The sequence below is a fragment of the Erythrolamprus reginae genome, chromosome 5, assembly GCF_031021105.1.
Source record: "Erythrolamprus reginae isolate rEryReg1 chromosome 5, rEryReg1.hap1, whole genome shotgun sequence".
Classification (NCBI taxonomy): Eukaryota; Metazoa; Chordata; class Lepidosauria; order Squamata; family Dipsadidae; genus Erythrolamprus; species Erythrolamprus reginae.
The window spans coordinates 101,586,693-101,604,945 of NC_091954.1; the positions used below are offsets into that span (position 1 = coordinate 101,586,693).

The following is an 18,253-nucleotide window of genomic DNA, read 5'->3' on the forward strand; positions in this document are numbered from 1 at the left end:
GTCTCGGCTGTCAGCAGACATGGCTCTGCGTGCCAACTTTGACAAAATCATTATCAGCATCAGTTATCATCAATCATCTTCAAATCTGGAGCTTTTAACTTAAAATCAAGGAAATTTTCTCATGATGAAAAGCATTGTGTCACGGGACCATGTTTTGTTCATAGGCGCCATCTAGAGGATGGGAAGAATATATTTCTTGGCTGTTGAATCCTATTCATTTTCAAGGAATCTGGAATATGATTTCTAGACGTCATCCTCATCCTTCTCATCCTCATCCTCACGTGTCTCTATTTTGAGATTAAAGAACCAATCACGACACAATTTAAATAGTATATTTTATTGAGAAATCATCGCCGTCACCCTCCTGCTAGCATTATTTATTTATTTATTTATTTATTTGTTTGTTTGTTTGTTTATTTATTTATTTATTTATTTATTTATTAGATTTGTATGCTGCCCCTTCTCCGTAGACTCGGGGCAGCTCACAACAGTGATAAAAACAATACATAATGACAAATCTAATAATTAGAATCTAAAATAACAATAGTACATTTAAAAAGTCTAAAAAGCAAGAAACATAACACTTCTCTCCTGAACCTTATTTAACCCTTTAACATATAACATAACACCCCGAGTCTACGGAGAGGGGCGGCATACAAATCCAATAAAATAAATAAATAAATATTTAAATGTTTCGATCGTGTCCCCCCTTTCCCTTCCGTCCTCCAGACTATACAGATTGAGTCCATTAAGTCTTTCCTGATAAGTTTTATGCTTAAGACCTTCCACCATTTTTGTAGCCTGTCTTTGGACCCGTTCAATTTTATCCATATCTTTTTGTAGGTGAGGTCTCCAGAACTGAACACAGTATTCCAAATGTGGTCTCACCAGCGCTCTATACAGCGGGATCACAATCTCCCTCTTCCTGCTTGTTATTCTAGCTATGCAGCCAAGCATTCTACTTGCTTTCCTTACCTCCTGACTGCACTGTTCACCCATTTTGAGACTGACAAAAGAGTAAAATATTCCCTTGGCATTAAAGGAAAGCTTTGGGTGCAGTGAAAAAATAGATTATGTTGAAGCAGTTAGAGAAATAAGGGGGGAAGTGCCAGCTCTGATTCCTATTATTGTGTAACCACGCACACTCATTGAAAATAGCAAAAGTAATCAATTTCCACATGTAGAAAAATGTTTCCTATCTTAAAATGTTATGAGACTAAATGTATTCTTATACCAAACTAAAAAAGAAATTGGTGATCCCCAGATGCCCTTTCCCGTTCTTTTGCAGGAGAAAAAAATGTGATTGTAAGATACATAGAAAACATGATATAACAATGGCACTAAATTGGACAAAATAATTTTGATTATCTGTGGAGGTTTTTCCACAAAAGCACAACATTTTGAAATTAGAAAAAATGGTTTCTTGTTTTCTCCCAAAATGTGTTTTTAAAAAAGTACAAGGAATCATTTGGAAATGTAAACTCTCAGAATGATTATAGGAAGATAACAACAATTAAGAACACAACAGTTAAATAATCTTTTTTTTAAAGTTCGGCAGGCAAGGTTATTGAACAAAATAACAGTTTCTTGACTTATGCAGAGAAACAAATGCCAGTGACCTACTTAACAAAAATGGGCAAAGTATCAATTATTACTGAAATTGAAATGTCCAAAGATATTTCACCAGAAGAGCCCTTCACTCCTCCACTCGAAACAGAATATCCTACGAAAATAGACTAACAATCCTGGGCCTAGATAGCCTAGAACTGCAGCGCCTAAAACACGACTTGAGTATTGCCCACAAGATCATATGCTGCAACGTCCTACCGGTCAATGACTACTTCAGCTTCAACAGCAACAACACAAGAGCACGCAACAGATTCAAACTTAATACGAACTGCTCCAAACTTGACTGTAAAAAATATGATTTCAACAATCGAGTTGTCGAAGTATGGAACTCATTGCCGGACTCAATAGTCTCAACCCCTAACCCCCAACATTTCTCCCTTAGACTCTCCAAGATTGACCTCTCCAGGTTCCTAAGAGGCCAGTAAGGGGCGTACATAAGTGCACCGGTGTGCCTTTCATCCTCTGTCCAATTGTCTTTCCTTTCTCTCACTTATCATATATATTCTATTCCTTTCATATATCCTCTCCTATAAGTTCACTTTTACCCTTATATATATTACTACTGTACATGTCTATTTTTCTTCCTATGTATTTATGTATTGGACAAATGAATGAATGAATGAATGAATGAATGAATGAATGAATGAATGAATGAATAAATAAATAAATAAATAAATAAATAAATAAATAAATAAAAAATTGCCCAGAAGATGTACCTAGTCAGTTTCTGTTACTACTTTAATAGCCCTTATAAAAATAAATGATGGGAAAACTCTTTTTCTGTATTTAAGAGGTAACCTTTTATGCTGCCTTTTGGTTTCTAAAAAAAAAGCTAAAAATAAGGAACCTGACAAAAAAGAAATACATTTAATTTAACACATGCTTCTTAGGTCAATACTCTCTGGTGCCATTGGTTCCAGAATTTCTTTTATTTAGAGGAATGAATTGTTATTACTGACTAAGAAGCGATCTGTTCATTTAAGAAAGGCATGTGCAGGGTTCAGAGGAAGTATGACACTCCTAGTCATGTATCACCAGTGGCTTTTGAATGTTTGCAGAAGAATAGTATTAATCACCTCATCTACTATTGTTCCAGGTGACCAAATGAATCCCTATTAAATTCTCCATTTTATTGAAAAATAAAGAATCCAAAAAGCAAAATACAGAATAGGAGGGAATCACAGTTTTTTCCCTTTCCTTTTTCATACACAGTAATGTTTATTTTATTTATTTATTAGATTTGTATGCCACCCCTTTCCGTAGACTCTTGTAGGAGCCTCCCAAAAATTCAAGGGTACAAATTTCAGACACACACACGTTTGAAAATTCAAAACAATGTTCTTTGTCACAAAATTCAAAATAAACTAAGCAGTCTTTTTGTATTGCAAAGAGCACTGGTCCCAAAACAACCGGGTAGTCTGTACAATTTCCCTTAAGCAGTCATTAAGTACTTAGCTTGCAGCTGTGAATAAACTTCACACCCCTTCTTCTTCCAACAAAGTGAGACACACACACACATACATGTGGCTCTGCTTTGTTTTCAAAGGCGTGAAAAATCAACAAACCAAGTCCAGAAAACAGCAACACACAATTCCTGAAGGACTGTGATCAGATACTCTTTCACAATGGCCAAACCCACACGCTGCTATTTATAGCAGCAGCCCTAATTATTGGAGCCCCACCCAACCACAGGTGGCCTCATTTTCTCTTGTAATAATCCTTCAGTTGTTGTCTCCTGTGCATCACTCTACGCATGCGTGGATGTGTCATTAATTCTTGTTCAGAATCCAAGGATGATACAGATGATTGATCTCCTCCTGGGCTGTCTGCCAAACTCCCCTCTTCCCTGTCACTCATGCTTCCTTGGTCAGAGGAGGCTTCATCGGCAGATTCCATTGGGAGCAAAACAGGTTAATTTGTTTGAAAACAATTAAATGTGAGCATGTTCCTTCAGGATAGCAAGAATATATAGCTGAGAATTGACAAAAGATTCATGTATAAAAATTCAATATATATACAGTGAACCCTCGAGTTTCGCGTCCTCAAGGATCGCGAAAGGGCTATTTCGCTAGTTTTCAACCCGGAAGTAAACTCCACCATCTGCGCATGCGTGCCCTTCCACGCATGCGTAGATGGTGGAGTTTCCCCGCCGGGCAGAGGCTTCCCTGGGTCTTCCCCCTCTTGCCCCGGTAAGACCCCAGCGGCGGTGGGCTGGAGCGCGAGCTTGGGGCAGCCTAGCTCTGCTTCCCAGCTGGGAAGCGGAGCCGGCAACAGCGTGGGCGGGTGGGCGGCGCGCGCGAGCTTGGGGCAGCCTAGCTCCGCTTCCCAGCTGGGAAGCGGAGCCGGCAACGCGCGCGCGCTTGGGGAAACCCCAGATCCGCTCCCCAGCTGGGGAGCAGCCCCAGCAACGCGCGCGCGCTTGGGGAAACCCCAGATCCGCTCCCCAGCTGGGAAGCGGAGCCGGCAACGCGCGCGCGCTTGGGGAAACCCCAGATCCGCTCCCCAGCTGGGGAGCGGCCCCAGCAACGCGCGCGCGCTCCCCAGCAATGCGCTGCGGGCGGCGGTGGAAGTAAAAACACCATCTGCACATGCGCAGATGGTGTTTTTACTTCCGCACCGCTACTTTGCGAAAAATCGATCATCGCTTGGGGTCCTGGAACGGAACCCTCGCGATGATCGAGGGTTCACTGTATATGTGTTCTGTTGGGCTCTCTGGTAGATTCCTCCCGAAAATTCACAGGTACAAATTTCAGACACACACACGTTTGAAAATTCAAAACAATGTTCTTTATAATGAAAATTCACTTAAACCAAGCCCTATTTTGGTATAGCAAAGAGCACTTGTTTCCAAACAAACTGGTAATTTGTACAAGTCCCTTATCAGTTCTGAGATACTTAGCTTGCAGCTGTGAGGCAATTCACAGTCCTTCTTCTTCCACAAAGTGAAACACACTTTGCTCTGGTTTAGTTTCAAAGCGGGGAAAAATCAGCACACAAAAGGTCAAAGTCAGTAAAGCAGTCACGAAACACAACGATCAGATAATCCTCCACAATGCCCAAACCCACAGGCTGCTCTTTATAGCAGCCTCACTAATTACCACAGCCCCACCCAACCACAAGTGGCCTCATTTTCTTTGATAATAATCTCTCAGTTGTTGTTGCCTATGCATCGCTCTCCGCATGCGTGGCTGTATCATTAACTCTTGTTCCGAATCCAAGGAGGAGCTAGATAATTGATCTCCTTCTGAGCTGTCTGCCCCACTCTCCTCCTCCCTGTCACTCATGTCTTCTTGGTCAGAGGAGCCTTCATCAGCAGATTCCACCGGGGGCAAAACAGGCCTGCAGCATGTGGATGTCTCCCCCACATCCACAGTCCTTGGGGCAGGAGCTGGGCCAGAGCTAACCACAACATATATGCATATATATTTTTTTATAAATGTCAATTTTAAACTGAAGAAAATTAGTCATAGGGGCCAAGCAAGAGATCATTTTTCATTATAACAAAATGTCCCCCAATGCTAGCATCTCCCACTTCTTTTCATTCCATGTCTTGTAATCAGGTAGATATTACATTCTCCGGTAGAAAGCCATCATTTTCTCTTTCTCTCTGACCTGCTGAAATGGAAGGTTATCAAACTGCCTCTAATCAGGCAGTTCTCTATTGTCCTCCTGAGATAAAGCTTTCACTTCAAAGCTCTCTCTATTCACAGAGCTTACTCTCTTTTAAACTGGGATGAACCTAGCTATGAAGCGGGATATAATATTAGAAGACTTAGCGATCAGCCATCCACTGGCATCAAAAACATTCTAATAGCTGGTTTCGGAGCAACCCAATTTTAAAGGGTGGGACAGATTTGTTTTTTAAATTAAAAATAAACAAAAGGAATACCCTAGGTATATAAAGGGTTATCAAAAGACCTTCAATTTATCCTTTACAATTTCCTTCTGAGAAAGGTTTTGGCCTCAGGGATTTAGAGAAAGCGATCTATTCTTTTCGATACGGTTGGTGAATTCTATGACCTGTTTCATGTTCCCTTATGGGCATGCCTTAACCTCTCTGGTTTTCTAACTCTTAAAAAAGCAGAGATTACGCTTACGGAAATTATTTATTTTATTTTATTTTATTTTATTTTATTTTACTTTACTTTACTTTATTATTTTTTATTTTATTTTATTTTATTTTATTTTATTTTATTTTTTATTTTATTTTATTTTTTATTTTATTTTATTTTATTTTATTTTATTTTATTTTATTTTATATTTTATTTTATTTTATTTTATTTTTTAATTAGATTTGTATGCCGCCCCTCTCCGCAGTCTCGGGGCAGCTAACAACAGTAAAAAGACAACATAAACAAATCTAATATTAAAAAAAAATCTAAAAACCCCAATTTAAGAGATCAGTCATACATACAGTCATACCATACATAAATTTTATAAGCCTAGGGGAAGGGAATATTTCAATTCCCCCATGCCTGACGACAGAGGTGGGTTTTTAAGAGCTTACGAAAGGCAAGGAGGGTGGGGGCAACTCTGATATCTGGGGGGAGTTGGTTCCATAGGGTCGGGGCCACCACAGAGAAGACTCTTCCCCTGGGTCCCGCCAAATGACATTGTTTAGTCGATGGGACCCGGAGAAGGCCAACTCTGTGGGACCTAACTGGTCACTGAGATTCGTGCGGCAGAAGGCGGTCCCAGAGATATTATGGTCCGATGCCATGAAGGGCTTTATAGGTCATAACCATAATTGTTTTTCTTTTATTGGGAATATTTAAAGAAAAGCTGTAAAACATTTATTCAGATGGTGTAAAAGCCTCTTTCCCCTTGTTAGAAGCAGATGCAGATTTGCAGGTACTGAATATGGTTATATCTTAAGAAAGGAATTCAAGTTGAGAAGAAAACAGTCACACCACAAATGATCATTAGATGACTGGATGAAAACTTATTGATCTAGCCTAGATGCCATGCTGGCTGGATTTGGCATGCTATCCAAACCTAGACTAAGTGGTAAACTCTGCTTAATGTAATTGTAGTTTATTATTTACAGGATTTCTGTGGGTTCCAGACATGGATATTAGTGTATGCTAGACACAATAACAGTTTTTTTCCCTGAATGCCATCACTCTGCTAAATGAATATTTCCCTCAACACTGTCAAACTATTCACTGCCCTATTAATCTTCTCATCATCCCCATCACCCATCTCCTCCCACTAAACACTGTATGATTGTAACTTTGTACTTATGATTTATATTGACTGATTCCTAATATGATTGGATTGCTTATTTGTACCTGGATGATCACTAAGTGTTGTACCTTATGATTCTTGATGAAAACCCAAAGTTTTTATAAACAGATAAACAGAAACAGCTCCCTTTTTAAATGTCAAAGGGATTTTCTGGTACACACAAGGCACAGGTTAAATGCAATCCAATTGCTCACCCAATAACTGGGAAATTAAGTCCAATTCTAAAGTCCAGAGAGTCCACACACAATCTTGAACAGCACAAAAACCACGATCTTGATGAAACAATGAATCAGATAAACTGCCATGAGGCTAAAACACCAGGTTGCACTTTTATCTGTAGCACTAATTACAGCAGCCCCACCCAACCATAGGTGGCCTCATTTTCTCTTGTAATAATCTTTCAGTTGTTGTCTCCTATGCAACACTCTACGCATGCGTGGATGTGTCATTAATTCTTGTTCAGTATCCAAGGATGATACAGATGATTGATCTCCTCCTGGGCTGTCTACCAAACTCCCCTCTTCCCTGTCACTCACACTTCCTTGTTCAGAGGAGGCTTCATCAGCAGATTCCATCGGGAGCAAAACAGGCCTGCGGCATGTGGATGTTTCCCCCACATCCACCTGCACATTCCTTGGGGCAGGAGCTGGGCCAGAGCTAACCACAACAGTGACTAGATAAAGTTATGCTAATGAAACATCTGAAAGCAGAGCACCAAACACCAAATTCAGACAACACCAAGAACTCCTCAATATCAAAATGGACTGACATTCCCATTGCCATCTACTGGGATTTATAAAAAACAGATCATCAAACTTACTCCAGTTTACAGACATGAAATCTTCAGACCACAAGCTAGCTGGGATACTAGCCAGCACTGAAGGCAATTGATCCTGGTCTGAGGAAGGCATACCAATGCACTCACTGACTGAGTTCATAACACACAATAAATCCTAAACCTGGGATTGTGTTATAAAGTTACATAAAGTTATTTTTAACTGATACATTACTGTCAGGCTTCACACCAAATTTTAATTCTCCAGACTTCTAAAGATATTAAGAAAGAGCTTAGATAAATAAGTCTTTCGATTGCAGGCAAGAATGAAGCCATGCCAATACAGATTTGCCCAAAATGTCCAATCCTTTCTATAGGTCTATTTTTAAATCTGGCCATTTTCCTCCTATTTCTGCAAGTTAGTGGATACTTTTGGTTGTTCTCTCGGTGACCCTGAGAAGTACCTGATCCATGTTGACATAGCATTTTTGTTTAGTTTAAGAACATCCAATTCCTGATTCAGCATCTCTATTTCTTGCAAGTAGAGGTTTATACCATGGCCTAATTCCCATATTATGCTAAAACCATGGTGAACATATCATTTAAACCACAATCAATGCAAAACCATTTTAAATTTGCTCGTTGAATCTAGATATACCGGTAATTAAATTCTATTACCATGGCGGTGCAGGGGTTAGAATACAGTATTGAAGGTTGGTTCTGCTCATTGCCAGTTCGATCCTGACTGCCTCAAGGTTGACCCATCCTTCTATCCTTCCAAGGTCAGTAAAATGAAGATCCAAATTGTTGGGGGCAATATGCTGGCTGGGGAATTCTGGGAGTTGAAGTCCACACATCTTCTGGTTGCCAAGATTGAAAAATACTGGCTTAAAGCACTATGGAGTGGTATGTAAGTCCTAAGTGTTATTGCTATTGCTATTAACTTACATAAAACTTTTTGTGAGATAAAAGAAACAGCTGAGAAAATCAAATATGGAACCACATTGCCACTTTGGGTCTGAATGTCAATCTGGTCTTATTGACAACAAAACAATCTGTTTTTATTTGTCCACTGCCGAAATCCACATACCAAAATCTTTTTAAAAATATTTAGTTATCTACCTATTCATTCATTCATTCATTCATTCGTTCGTTCGTTCGTTCGTTCGTTCGTTCGTTCGTTTGTTTTGTCAAGTACTAGTAAAAGAGAAACATTAGGACAGGGGACGAAAGGCACTATGGTGCACTTATGCACGCCCCTTACTGACCTCTTAGGAATCGGGAGAGGTCAACAGTAGGTAGTTTAAGGGTAAAGTTTTGGGGGTTAGGTGATGATACTACCGAGTCTGGTAGTGAGTTCCATGCATCAACTACTTGGTTACTAAAGTCGTATTTCCTGCAGTCAAGTTTAGAACAGTTTACTTTAAGTTTATATCTGTTGTGTGCTCAAGTGTTGTTGTGGTTGAAGTGGAAGTAGTCATTGACAGGAAGAGTGTTGTAGCAGATGATTTTACGGCTATGCTTAGGTTGTATTTAAGGTGACATAGTTCTAATTTTTATAAACCTAGGATAATCTTTAATAATCTTTCAAAATCTCTCTTTAGCTGTAGGAAAAAGCATAATCTTACAACCAATTTGCAGATTTTCTCTTATGTGTCTTATACAGTAGAACCCCGACTTACCAGACTAATTGGTTCCGGAAGGAGGCTCGTAAGTCGGAACGCTCGTATGATGAAACATTGTTTCCCATAGGAAACAATGTAAAGTCAATTAATCCGTGCAACAACAAAAAAACCCGCTGCCGCCGAACGCGGAAGTTAGCGTTCGGCTTCAGGAGACAGCTGCGAAGCGGCGCGCGTGTTTTAAAAGGTTGCAGCCGGCCTGGGGGGCTTGCCAGCACCCCCCCGAGACCCCCAGGCCAGATGCAACCTTTTAAAACACGCGGGATACGAGCGCCAAGGAGCTGTCTCCTGAAGCCGAACGCGGAAGTTAGCGTTCGGCTTCAGGAGACAGCTCCTTGGCGCTCGTATCCCGAATGTGAGCTCGGGAGGCGAACAAAAATGTCGCTCCCCTCCCAGCTCTTATCTCGAGTAGCTCGTAAGTAGAGCTGCTCGTATGTCGAGGTTCCACTGTATTCAGATATTTTCTTATCTGAATTGGCAAAGAGAAGCTCCTTGCCAATTCAGATCTTTCCAGATAACTCACAAAATGTTTCCTAAGTCTAATGATATGCATGGAGATTCAAATGAAGCCAGATTTCCCAGCAATCATATACAATAAAGTACAGTATATGTTAATTTTTAAATTGCTTGCTGTTAAATTGCATGCTGACCACTCTTGCATTTCCTCTTGAGGTAGACTAATCCTTATGTAACAGAAATCCGGAAAAGCATGATAATGTTTTAGCCCCCTTTTAATTTCAAATGGTGTTTCGTATTATTCAAACAAAGTTTACCCCATCTCCAATTCTCATTATAGATTATTATGCATGGCTGAATATTGCTGGATTTGGGTATAAGTGAACAAAGCCTATGTCACCGTATGTCTACATATATTTGAATCCAGATGGTCCTATATAAACCATTTAACATTTCTCCCAATTCTGCACCAGTTTTTAATGTATAGGGATTGTTTCATACCTTATATGTAGTTCAAATATCTATATGTTGTGGTTAGCTCTGGGCCAGCTCCTGCCCCAAGGACTGTGGAGGTGGGAGAGACATCCACATGCCGCAGGCCTGTTTTGCTCCTGGTGGAATCTGCTGATGAAGGCTCCTCTGACCAAGAAGACATGAATGACAGGGAGGAGGAGAGTGTGGCAGACAGCTCAGAAGGAGATCAATTATCTAGCTCCTCCTTGGATTCAGAACAAGAGTTAATGATACAGCCACGCATGCGGAGAGCGATGCATAGGCAGCAACAACTGAGAGATTATTATCAAAGAAAATGAGGCCACCTGTGGTTGGGTGGGGCTGTGGTAATTAGTGAGGCTGTTATAAAGAGCAGCGTGTGGGTTTGGCCATTGTGGAGGATTATCTGATGGTTGTGTTTCATGCCTGCCTTGCTGACTTCGACGTTGGTGTGTTGCTTTTTCCCCGTTTTGAAACTAAAGCAGAGCAAAGAAGAAGGACTGTGAATTGCCTCACAGCTGCAAGCTAAGTATTACAGAACTGATAAGGGACTTGTACAAATTACCAGTTTGTTTGGAGACAAGTGCTCTTTGCTATACTAAAAGAGGGCTTAGGTTAAGTGAATTTTCATTATAACGAACATTGTTTTGAATTTTCAAACGTGTCTGTGTCTGAAATTTGTACCTGTGAATTTTCGGGAGGATTTTACCAGAGAGCCCGACAGAACATCTATAAATATGAATTTATACCAATTCATGCACACAGAATGTTGCATAAATAGATATGAAACCATGGGTACCTGCATGTTTTCGGAAGCTAAGGTTTTAAAAATAAATTTGCTATTTACCTTTCTTTTGAATGGTGTTGTGCTACCCATCCTTACAGATTCAATTCAGCATTTTCTTTGGGGCCTCCTGTTGTTTATGGTTAGTCACTATGGCAGAAGAATGCTGGAATAAATCATTTTTTGGCCTGATCCTACATAGATCACATGATTTAAAATTAATATTAAAAAGAAACCCATCTTTCTGATGTTATTACTTTTTGAATGATTGCATCATGAGACTATGAGACTAGACTTTCAATCCTGGGCCTAGAAAGTTTAGAACTAGGACTCCTTCAACAAGATCTAAGTATTGCCCACAAGATCATATGCTGCAACGTCCTGCCTGTCGGCGACTACTTCAGCTTCAACCACAACAACACAAGAGCACACAACAGATTTAAACTTAATATTAACCGCTCCAAACTTGACTGTAAAAAATATGACTTCAGTAACCGAGTTGTCGGAGCGTGGAACTCATTACCAGACTCCATAGTGTCATCCCCAAACCCCCAACACTTTACCCTTAGATTATCTACGGTTGACCTATCCAGATTCCTAAGAGATCAGTAAGGGGCAAGTACAAGTGCACTAGAGTGCCTTCCGTCCCCTGTCCTATTGCTCTCCTATATCTCCTATACCTTTCTTCTATTCCTATATCTCTTCTTCTATTCTTTCATTTATATGTTCTATTACTATACCTTCTTTTCTATTATTTGTCAGATATATTTTACTATGAGTATCTCCTCTATAACCTTAATCATGTATTTTACTATGTGTATATAGATATATACCCACTAAAACCCTCATTGTGTATTGGACAAAATAAATAAATAAAGAAATAAAATAAATACTTTGTGTTGCTTCCTAAGTGGACAGGTTCATTTCACAGAAGTTTGATTTACTTGGAGTTATATTGTGTTGTTTAAGTGTTCCTTTTATTTTTTTGAGCAGTCTCTTTTGTGCTGGTTATTAGGTCCCACTATCTAAAAACCGCAGTGTTTGTTTCCCATTATTGTTACCGAATCTAGCATCTGCAGGCACCGCTTTCTGCAGTCTTTCTCAGTTTTAGCAACTTTTAAGATGTGTGAACTTCAACTTCCAAGCTGCTTGCGGAATTCTGGGAGTTGGGAGTCCACACATTTTAAAGTTGTTGAGGTTGAAAAACAGTGTGTTAAGAAATTGTCCCGTTAATAAGAGAGATAGTCCACATCATCTAGTATGAACGGAGATGAAGACACATGATGCAGTGGGTCCAATATTTTATATTCAAGTTTAGTTTTGATAAAACATGCAAGTATTCCCAGTTACAGAAGAAAGGAGAAAAATAGTGAAAGCACACATTAGCGAGGCTAGCAATTAAAAATAATAATAATAATAATGTATCCTTCACAGAAGGTAATATTCACAGTGCTGAACAAATACATGAAATTGTTCCAACTGTTCCGAAGATGTAAAACTACAATCTTTTTTTGGCTACCTAGATAACACTCCCATTGATGTGACAGCAGTTGACTGGCCAATTAAAAAGCTAATGTTGTTTTTTCTCCCATTATCTCAGTGTCAAGGATGGAGACAAATAAATTACAATTATTCCCTGCGTCTACATCTATTTTAGGAAAATGCAATACTGAGAAAATAAAGGACTTAGTGACAACTGAGAGAGAGAGAGAGAGAGAGAGAGAGAGAGAGAGAGAGAGAGAGAGAGAGAGAGAGAGAGAGAAATAACTTTTTTATTCTCTTCTTAAAAGGTCAAATAGGAAAAAAAACCCTCAACAATCCTTAAATTCCAGTAGTTTTCTGACTTTCATTCAGACTCTGTTCTGGTTGCAGGATTATTTCAATCAATACTGAGTTTTGTCCTTCATGGGTTCCTGATTCATCAGGCAATAAAGTCTCAGCAATTATAGCAAGCGGGATAATCTTGTTTGAAGTTCTTGGACATTTAAACATCAATAGAAATGTGAAGCATAACTCTGTTTCATCCCAGTATATCCCTTCATTCCTAGTTCCTGATGGCAGTGGAAGTGATGTGCCGGTGCCTGGAGGCTGTTGGGGCCTGGATGGGTGTCAACAGACTCAAACTCAACCCTAATAAGATGGAGTGGCTGTGGGTTTTAGCTTCCCAAGGACAATTCCATCTGTCCGTCAGTTACCCTGGGGAGGGGGATTACTGACCCCTTCAGGGAGGGTCCACAACTTGGGTGTCCTCCTCGATCCACAGCTCACATTAGAGAAACTGTGGCGAGGGGGCATTTGCCCAGGTTCACCTGGTGCACCAGTTACGGCCCTATTTGGACCGGGAGTCACTGCTCACAGTCACTGATGCCTTCATCACCTCGAGGCTCGACTACTGTAATGCTCTCTACATGGGGCTACCTTTGAAAAGTGTTCGGAAACTTCATATCGTGCAGAACGCAGCTGCGAGAGCAATCATGGGCTTCCCTAGGTATGCCCATGTCACACCAACACTCTGCAGTCTGCATTGGTTGCCGATCGGTTTCCGGTCACAATTCAAAGTGTTGGTTATGACCTATAAAGCCCTTCATGGCATCAGACCAGAATATCTCCGCTACCACCTTCTGCCGCACGAATCCCAGTGACTAGTTAGGTCCCACAGAGTTGGCCTTCTCCGGGTCCCGTCGACTAAACAATGCCGTCTGGCGGGACCCAGGGGAAGAGCCTTCTCTGTGGCGGCCCTGACCCTCTGGAACCAACTCCCCCCAGAGATCAGAGTTGCCCCCATCCTCCTTGCCTTTCGTAAGCTCCTTAAAACCCATCTCTTGTTGTCAGGCATGGAGGAACTGAGATATCCCTTCCCCCTAGGCTTATAAAATTTATGCTTGGTATATCTGTGTGTATGATTGGTTTCTTAAATAAGGGTTTTTAAAATTAACTTAAATATTAGATTTGTTCATATTGTTTCACTATTGTTGTTAGCTGCCCCGAGTCTACGGAGAGGGGCAGCATACAAATCTAATAAATAAATAAATAAAATAAATCTATATGTACCGATTTTCCAGTGCCGCAAACACTTGCCAATTAAAAGTAAGACCTTAACATTGAATGATACAGACCAGCACATGAATCTGCATATATCATTAGCCCAGTTCAAACCAGAAAAAGAGGCTAAAAATATGACTCATATCAAAACACACACATTTCCTCATTTGAATGCAGAATATGAAGGTCAAGTGAGCTTCGCTGTGTAAAGTTAAATAAAATTGATGCCATAGCTGAGAAGGTTCTATACTGTGACCAACATAATACAATCTGACACATTTTGGACAATATTGTGACAAGATAAAGCTCTTGTAAGATGAGTTAACAGGAAGGATGCTCTGGAAGATATATTTTAGCTGTATTGGTTTCATGCTATGTACCGTAAGGATTCCATTGTCCTAACTAGAATGGATCTTTTAACAGAGGTTAGTGCCTACAAGAAAATTGACTTGTCGGAGTCATATTTCCTCTTGTCAATTTAGGATTCCTAGAGGATGGAGTCAGGACAGTTCTGGTGCTCCCCACAGCAAAAGACTATTCCTGGAGGAATTGTTGCAAACAACACAGCAAAAAAGTCCATTATTGATACCAGCCATATTACAGTCTATGTAATTTTGGTACATCATGTTTCTTGTAGGACTTATACAAGAGTGAAGACGATGGAGTTTAATAAAAGAACTAATTGGTCTGACAATTTCCTGGGCCAGATAAGAATATAAAAAAATTATAAAATATAACTTTAAAAAGATGTGTGTGTGTATGTGAAGGGATCTAGTTTTGTACAATGTGCATTTGTTAATTTATGTGCAAGTGTATGATTAGAATTATTCTAAAAATGCAAGACATTTCCCCCATTGTAATAAAGTAAGTTCCCTAATTTATGGGTGGTCAATGACACTCTGTTCATTTCCCACTTGTTAAATAAGATATTATCCATGGTTATATCCAGATCATTTACACATTTGAGAAACCATTTTTAGATCATCTGTATTTCATGTAGTGAACATTTAATTGTGCACATTTGTTGGATATTGTTCTGACACAATAACAGAATCAGCAGTTGTAACAGATTATTGGAAGCATGATAAAACAAACAGAATCTAGACCAGAAATAATTCATTGGCTTTTTATAAGACATACCTAACCAGTTAAATTAAAAATTGGTTCCATTCATCCAGCAAAATAAGCTTGGGAAGTTTTAATTTTAATTTTTTTTAAAAATCCTTGTCCCACAGGTATTTTTTCAAGAAGCAACTGGATTTTCTGATTTTTCTTTGAAGACGTTTTGCTTCTTACGCAAGAAGCTTCTTCAATTCTTGGATGAGAACTGAAACGTCTTCAAAGAAAAACCCAGAAAGTCCGGTTGACTTTTGTGTTTTCCTTTTATCGTGTGGTGTGTGTCTTCCTGGACTAATTACCCTGTAATTACGGGCGGTTGAAACACGTCGGCAGAATGCATGAGGCTACTCTTGAAGAGCATTCAGAGACTTCAATTAGTCCAGAACGCAACTGTGCGAGCAGTCATGGGTGTACCTAGATACACCCATGTTACTCCAATACTCTCTGCGAGCTGCACTGGCTACCGGTTGATCTCCGAGCGCAATTCAAGGTGTTGGTTATTACCTCTAAAGCCCTACATGGCTTAGGACCAGATTACTAATGGGACCGCCTTCTGCTTTCTCGCAGCGACCGATTAGATCCCACAGAGTCAGCCTCCTCTGGATCCATTCAGTCAAACAATGCTGGCTGGTGGGACCACGGGGGAGGGCCTTCTCTGTAATGGCTCCAGCACTTTGGAACCAGCTTCCTCTGGAGATTCGTACTGCCCCCACTCTCCTGGCCTTCCGAAAGGCCCTAAAAACATGGCTCTGACGGCAGGCCAGGGAAGACCGTTGAGCATCGACATCTTGCTCCAGCCTGACTGTTGTATGATTATGAAATGAATGTTTTTATTATGGGATTTAACTTTTTGTATTGCATATTATTGTTGTTAACCGCCCTGAGTCTGCGAGAACATGGGCGGCATATAAATGTAATCAAATCAATTCAAATCAAGATATGTTCTCATGTACGTCCTAAGAAACAGGGACTTGGAAACAGAACAATCATTTACAGTATATCTCATTTAGCTCGGTTTTGTTTATTGTGATTGGCCGTGCTGGTTTGGAATGAAGGGAATTAGAGCATAACACAGAAGGAGGCTGGATTTGAGAAAACTGCATTGGGATTCATGGCAAAGATCTTAATTCCTTTGACCTTGAAATGCTAGGGATTGAATAGCACAAAGACTAGAATCTAGAGTCCAGTAGCATGTTTCTTTTCTCTACGTCAATCTATTGTGGGGTGATGATGGGAGGAATCTCACAAGCACAGGGCTGAACAATCTATCAGGAAGCAACATATGAGATTCCTACCCTTCTTTTTTTTTTGCAGGTCCTTCCAATCGCAACTGCCAAATTAGTGGCATAGATACCTGGTGTGTATGGACAGGAAACACACCTACATTGTAATGTTAGACTCTTGCATCTGTGAAAAAAATCATAAACTTTGCAACGCTTGAAAAAGTTTGAGTTGCCTCTACCATAGGATTTCATAGATTGTTTGGAAGTAAAATGACAGAGTTGAAAGGGACATTGGAGGTCTTCTAGTCCAATCCGCAGCCCAAGCAGGAGACAGAAGCTGTCTCTTTTTAAAAACCTCCAGTGGTGGAACACTCACAACCTCTGAAGGCAAACCATTCCACTGGTTAATTGTTCACATTGTTAGAACATTTCTCCTTAGGTTGCTCCTCTCCTTGATTAGTTTCTCTCCATATTTTCTTGTCTTGCCTTCTGGCGTTTTGGAAAATAAGTTGACCCCTCTTGTCTTGGTAGCATCCCTTCAAATATTGGAACACTGAACCGTAGGCATACGCGAAGGAATTTTTTGGCCATGTGTCTCTGAGCTAATTGGTCCCTCTTGAAGGGAATAAAGAAATTTTTGCTAAATAGTTACATAAATACACTTTTTTCGGCCATTAAGAACACAAAACAAATCTGTCGGCTTACCAGTACTGCTTCAGAAATCTTCAACACATACTGTTCCAACATGACACACACAGAACACATTATTTCTCCTGCTAAATGCAGCACTAAAAAAAAAAATCTATGCAAAACCTCTATAACTTACTCCAGAAAGATCACAGTTAAGCCCAGTGGGGCGCTGTGCAGTGTTTCTTCAGTAGTTGCTATACAGTTGACATAATTGAAAAAGGAATTATCATAGCAGATTCTGTAGTTCCAAAGACATAAACAACACTTAAGAGCCTTAGTGAAGAGTGAAGGCATTTTCACTGTTACATATGGATTTCTTCTAAAGTAGAAATGTAGATGTAAGTAGTCCCTTTGCCTGGAAAGATAATTTCTACAAGGAGTAACCTTAATTACAAGGTTTTCCTTCTGGAAAAGTGATTACAATTTTTGTCCAGAATAAAGGTTGGTCAGTATAAGGAAATATCTCATCTGAGTTACTTATAACAAAGACTTTGTAGATTTTGTTTGAGATATCCAAGCATGCATGGAATATTGAAAGTGTCTTGAAGTAGGACCATAGTTTTTTAGAGAAAGTATCTTCCTTTACCGTCTTCCCTCTTCCCAGGTTGCTTGGATGGTCTGGCTATCATTGACAACATAACTTATCAATGATCTGCTATTTCCAATCCTGCTTCTAGTCGGTTGTTATTTTCTCTAAAACTCTACCACCAAAAGGCACTTTTGGACTGGTGCAACTTTTCCTTCTTATGACAACAGGTTCTTGTGAAAACGGAAGCCAAACTAGTCTTGTTGGCTCAGAAACAAAAATCCAACCTGACTTCTCTTTAAGTCCACGTCTCCATGGGCACTATGGATTCTTTTGTTCCAACGGAGGGAAGCAAATTCTCTTCATCCAGAAAGCGAAAGGGGAACTGGACCAAAAATCCACGGATTTTCTTCAGTTCTTCAGCTGCTTTAGTGGGATTCTCACATGCAAGTCTTGGTTTATGGATGAAATCCCGCAGGTGTGTTAAGTTATTGACTTCATCGCTAGGAAGACATCGGAAAACCTAATTGAAAAGAGGAAGAGTGAAGAAAAAGGTGTGTGAACAGATCTATCTCCAAGAACATATCT

The 18,253-nt window shown here is 40.0% G+C and overlaps 1 protein-coding gene across 3 annotated transcripts in view; it reads right to left on the bottom strand.

Moving 5' to 3' along the window:
- Nucleotides 1–16,661: 16,661 nt before the first annotated feature.
- Nucleotides 16,662–18,253, bottom strand: part of PLD1 (phospholipase D1) — a 195,441-nt gene continuing 193,849 nt past the window's right edge. For all 3 annotated transcript variants that reach the window (XM_070753638.1, XM_070753639.1, XM_070753637.1), the window contains one exon: nt 16,662–18,188. In XM_070753638.1, coding sequence (XP_070609739.1) covers nt 17,964–18,188 — 225 coding nt within the window. In that variant the 3' untranslated portion in view covers nt 16,662–17,963. The remainder of the gene's footprint in view (nt 18,189–18,253) is intronic.